Genomic DNA, 5,826 nt, shown 5'->3' with positions numbered 1-5,826 from the left:
ACTTGCCAGTCACTGAGTCAGCTATTTTTATGCTTTCTCTCAACACTTAATGAGAAGCTACTCTTTTCCAGTCACTATTCTTTGCTCTGAGGATATAGCTGTAAGTATTAAGAAGTATTTACTCTCCTAGATTTCAGAGTGTGCGTGGGAGGTAGGCACACAAAAGTTGATTTCCCACTGCCCACTAAGTGGGAGCAGACACATTTTCATAATCTGGGGATATGAAAAGAAAAACGTGGATGACACTGGGGCGAGGTTGTGCAACTGCAGTGATGCCATGATCCACCACAGATGCAGACTGATGTCTGGGGAGAAAAAGATTTAAATCCCTACTCTGCCACTTATTAGCTTATCATAATTTATGAGAATTGCTTAGTGTTTATTGTTCAAATATTCCATTTTCTATAAATCTACAGCCAAGGGTTACAATGAGGATTAAATAAGCTGAGACCATTTGTGCAGATTCTGAACTATAAATTGGGGATTGATCATTTAGACAAAAGAAAGGGATAGCATGTAATGTTGTCGGCCATGATAATTCCCAAAAATATTGATTCTTAAGTTGCTGCAATTATCTTCAGATATATGAAATGCTTTTAAATGGTTCTAAGACTTGCTATTTCTTCACCTAAGAGAGGAGCAGCGTATGTTCATGTAGGCACTGTCCTTCCCCTTGAAAAGCTTCGTTCTAACATACTTTTCAAAATATTGCTTTAATAAAGGAAAATCTCAACTGGAATCAATACAGCAAAAGCAGTTGATACAGAAACTAACTTGTCTATGACAGTTACATTCCAATTATAAAGTGCTGTAATTTGGATCACAAACCATCTTTCTATAACTTAGAATCAAACCACAATCACTCTAAATTTCATTTTCGCAGTATGTTCAGTTCTTGACAGCAAGCCATTCTATTGACTTGACAGCAAGCCTCCTTCCACCACCTCTGCTTCCTCTTCCTTGCTCAGGACTGGCTCTCATGGAGGTGAATAACTGCTCGGTGGTTACTGAGTTCATCCTGTTGGGAATCCCACACACGGAGGGTCTGGAGACTATGCTTTTTGTCTTATTCTTGCCCTTCTATGTCTGCACTCTGCTGGGAAATTTATCTATCCTCGTGGCTGTCATTTCTTCTACTCGTCTTCACACACCCATGTATTTCTTCCTGGGGAACTTGTCCGTATTTGACATGGGTTTCTCCTCTGTGACGTGTCCCAAAATGCTGCTGTACCTTATGGGACTGAGTCGACTCATCTCCTACAAAGACTGTGTCTTCCAGCTCTTCTTCTTCCATTTCCTTGGAAGCATCGAGTGCTTTTTGTATACTGTGATGGCCTATGACCGTTTTGCTGCCATTTGTTATCCTCTGCGGTACACAACCATCATGAACCCTAGAATCTGTGTAGCCCTTGCTGTGGGCACGTGGCTGTTAGGGTGCATCCATTCCAGTGTCTTGACTTCTCTCACCTTCACATTGCCCTACTGTGGCCCCAATAATGTGGATCACTTCTTCTGTGATATCCCAGCACTCTTGCCCTTGGCCTCTGCTGACACATCCATGGCACAGAGGGTGAGTTTTACCAATGTTGGCCTTGTGTCTCTTGTCTGCTTTCTCCTAATCCTTGTGTCCTACCTTCGAATCACAGTCGCTATCTTGAGTATTCACACAACTGAGGGACGCCGCCATGCCTTCTCTACCTGTAGTGCTCACCTCATCGCCATCCTGTGTGCCTTTGGGCCCATCATTACAGTCTACCTACAGCCCACACCCAACCCCATGCTGGGAACTGTGGTGCAAATTCTGATGAACCTGGTAGGACCAATGCTAAACCCTTTGATCTATACCTTGAGGAATAAGGAAGTAAAAGCAGTCCTAAAAACAATATTGCACAGGAGAGCCCCTATCTCTGAAAGTTAGTAAGAACAGATTGATGGGCATATGACCCTGGGATTCTTTGTGCCTCAACACGTAAAATTTCTTCTGGAATACTCATATGTAACAACAATTTTGGATTTTCAGAACACATTGAGTAGAGTGGACCACTTTGATATATTGAATAATATATCTGTGTATTTTATTTTCTTGTTTTATATGGGTTCTTCCTCTCTACCTATTTTTCAAATCATGTAGTACTCTTGTTTATTATTATTTACTTTTATTTTATGGAGAACTACTGTCACTGGTAGGAGGGTCTTTTGACCAAACAATTTCATCTACTATTCTTGGTTTCATCTTCTTCATACTAGGGCAGAATAACCCATGGGGAAACGCAATAGATAGAAAAAAAGGATTTTGAGATAATTGAGTGATAGAGTAAGATAATCATCTTTCTTTTATTATTTTTGGATCAAAGAGTAGAGTCAGGATAAAAAAGTTTTCTTCTCTACTCAAAACTGTCTGGAAAGGAAATACCTTAGAATTTGTCTAAAAAGAGTCCCCCAGGGCTCCAGTGAATTTATTATAAAGCTTCTGTGTGAATTACAGTTGATGAGAAATTCCATTTTATCTATCTATGTATTAGACTACTGGGTAAGAGTCCACTGGGAAAAGATTGAAAGTGAAAGCCTCGGGACCACATCATATCCATGCTGTAGTCCTAGTTCGAAAGCCAAGATCTATGTTGATTTTTCTATTCATAACTTTAGTAATGTTGCTAGATTTTCCTCAATACCTAAACTTCAACCTTTACCACCCAATACTCACTCAGACTGACCAGACTTTTTAAAGTAACAAAGTTTATTTCCAAACATATAAAACCATTCTTGTATTCCAATATACGAAAATAAAGAAAACTTTTATGATTATATTTGGTCTCATGTGACCTCCTTGTTTTTTGATATGTATCAAAAGTATCAACTTTGGTCCATTTAGATACTTTTCAGCCTAATAGAGCCAGAGACTGGATCTGAAATGCCTCAGAAGGCAAAGAAAACTTGGCATTTTGCCATTGTACCAGTGTTAGTTGCTTAGAGTAGATGTAATTTTACCCAAACTATTTCCAACTCCAGACAAAATACCAACTGCTGTGCTAGTAGAATTCTGTCTGCAGAGCCTCCTGACTCATAGTCATATAACACAAATTCAGCTCTGTAGTTTCCTTTGTTCTCCTTCCTAAGACGCTCTGTGCATGAGACTTCCAGAGCACAGTCTCCAAGAACTAGCTGAATCCTTGGAATCTTGGTCTAGCACTGTCTTAAATAGCCCGTTTGCCCACTTGTGCCTCACACTTCTGTCTTTGTATTATAGATGTTATCAATTATAGATCTATTACTATTTGTCATATATTAATTGTTACAAATGATCTCATTTAAACCTCAAAATGATCTTTGATAGTTATATTATTATTCTCATTTTGTTGATAAGTTTCTAAGACTCAGGGAAAATAAATTATTTGCTCAAGATACAGGTAGAATGAGATAGGGCTAGGATATCAAGCAAGACTTTTATTAATAAACACTAAAATAATCTCCAAAATCTTTAGAAATTTTTTCAATTAAGAAGAAGTAAGATGGGTATCTGCTTTGTTGTGTTGTAATTCTGGCATCCCATATCCAAGAGTTAGTTTAAATCCCAGAGACTCCATTTCTGATCCAGCTCCCTGTAAATATGCCTGGGAAGGCAACAGATGACCCAAGTACAGTCCCTGCCACCCACATGGGAGCCTGATGAAGTTCCTGTCTCCTGGCTTCACCCTAGCCAGACCTGGCAGTTACAGCCACTTGTGGAATGAACCAGTAGATGGAAACTCTCTCCTTCTCTGGCTTTACCTCTCTCTCATTCTCTCTCTCTCTCTCTCGCTTTCTCTCTCTTCTCTCTTGCTTCCCCCCCTTATCACTTTGCCTTTCAAATGAACAAATAAATAAAAAGGAAGAAGTGCTGAGAAAACAACTTCATCCATGACAGCTCAAGAAGCATAAGATATCTAAAATGAAGATATTTTCTCCCACATTTATGAGGGAAACAGTAACCAATGGAGTTGGTTGTGTTTTAACTCCAGGAGGCAGGTGGCAAAGGCCTCAAAGATGCTGACCCCACAGTGAGATATGGTGAGGCATCCTAGTAGGACACAGTAAGAGAAGCAAGGAGGGGTCACTTAGGAATAAGAAGTTCCACATTTTTCTCTATGCCTTCTTTGGGTAAAAATAAGGAAGGCACTATAAATGAAGGTACTGGAATCTTTGATTGTATCACTAGGAATTCCTGGAGAGAAGAGATGACTGAGGATATGAAAGTGAGCACAAGCTGTAGAGAAAGCTTTATCCATCAACACTCACATCATGTTCCCTCTGTCACTTGCAATCTACAAATCTTGTTAGAAAGTTTCCAGGACAATGTAGAGAAACAGTTGGTGATCTTTTATTGTTGATTTCTACCTGATCTGGGCAGCAGTCCTTCGGTCCATCAGCTTACAACCCTGTCTCTGAGCCACATTGCTGACTTGCATCTAGCCTGATTAAGTCAATTCCTGATAACCTGAGGCCCATGTTCTGGCATAGCTGGGGGAGACACAGCCTGTGGCGCTAACATTGCATATGGCGCCAGTTGAAGTTTGGCTGTTCTACTTCCAATCCTACTCCCTGCTAATTTGTTTGGAAAAGCAGCAGAGGATGGCCCAAGTGCTTGGGTCTCTGCACCCACTTGGGAGACCTGGATAAGATTCCTGGCTCCTGGCTTTGGACCGGCCCAGCTCCAGCCATTGTAACCTACTGGGGAATGAACCAGCAGATGGAATATATATCTCTTTCTCTGTCTCTTTCTCTGTAACTCTGCCTTTCAAATAAGTAAGAGTTCTCAGAAACATCTCAAAGTCTATCATTAGGGAAGAATTCTCTAAAGTTCTGAGAGTTCTGTGTCTTGTTAGTGTTTTAAGACAAAATGAATAATTGCAGACAAACACCACATCCATCTTTAAAAAATTAGAAATTTATTATCACAAAGTCATTTTCTTTGTTTTCTATTACTGGTTTTATTAAATCCATGGAAGCAGCAAGAACCTAATCACTTGAGCTGTCATCTTTACTTCCCAATGTCTGCATAAGCAGGAAGCTGGAGTCAGAAGCCAGAGCGGGAAAAGAACCCATGCACTCTTTATGGGATCTGCGAATCTTGTCTGCAGAATCAAAAGCACACCCATCCCACTGGTAAAGGTAGACTACTTTGGGATTTTAATTAGTTTAGAAATTTCTTAGTAGGGAATGATTAATTAGTCACATGCTATTACCTGAGTTAAAAGAGCTATTTAACATAAATGCTACTAAGCATGACTGCCTGAGGTAGTTTTCCTTACAAATTTGTTTGGGATCACTCACACTCAAAACAGAAAAAGCTCTTTTCTGTCCCCTGTTGTAGCTTGAGGAAGGAAGACTGTTGAGTGGCACTCTATGTTTTAATTCCTACGATGTCCTTATTTCTTAGTTAAAAATGAAATCTTCTGTGGCAGGTGTCACTTTGCTCTTCCTTCCACTTAAGCAATAAGGTGATGTTTTCACAAAGAGCAAAGTCTAAGGACTTTCGGGGGGGTGGGTGCTCTCTTCCTTGTCTCCTACTCTTCCCACCACCCCCAGGGTAATCTGAAAATCCCTAAAGTAAGAACAACTTTCAGTTCAGAAATATTCAAATATTTAACAAAGCACAAAATCTACATGACACATTTATTCAGTTTGTCCTATGATTTCTTCTCTGAATCCCCAGATTAGGAGGTGCTGGGAGGCCTGAGGCCTCATGATTTATGATGGAACCAATAAAGTATCAGTTATTTAAAGAGCACTCAGACCTGTGAACTCACTATATTGTAATTAAGAAAGGAAGAGGAATAAGATGCCAAG

General features: G+C 39.9%; 1 protein-coding gene across 1 annotated transcript; it reads left to right on the top strand.

The window, feature by feature from the left end:
- The first annotated feature begins 979 nt into the window (after positions 1 to 979).
- Positions 980 to 1,918, top strand: LOC100347112 (olfactory receptor 10D3). Its single transcript, XM_002708328.3, has one exon. The coding sequence runs from the start codon at positions 980 to 982 to the stop codon at positions 1,916 to 1,918; it is 939 nt and encodes a 312-aa protein (XP_002708374.3).
- The last annotated feature ends 3,908 nt before the right edge of the window (positions 1,919 to 5,826 follow it).

This window comes from Oryctolagus cuniculus, chromosome 1, assembly GCF_051225735.1.
Source record: "Oryctolagus cuniculus isolate XC-2025 breed Fujian yellow rabbit chromosome 1, ASM5122573v1, whole genome shotgun sequence".
Taxonomy (NCBI): domain Eukaryota; kingdom Metazoa; phylum Chordata; class Mammalia; order Lagomorpha; family Leporidae; genus Oryctolagus; species Oryctolagus cuniculus.
This window is presented reverse-complemented; position numbering and strand designations above follow the sequence as displayed.

Coding starts and splice junctions, on each gene's coding strand:
- LOC100347112 (XM_002708328.3), top strand. CDS start 980: ATGGAGGTGAATAACTGCTCGGTGGTTACTGAGTTCATCCTGTTGGGA.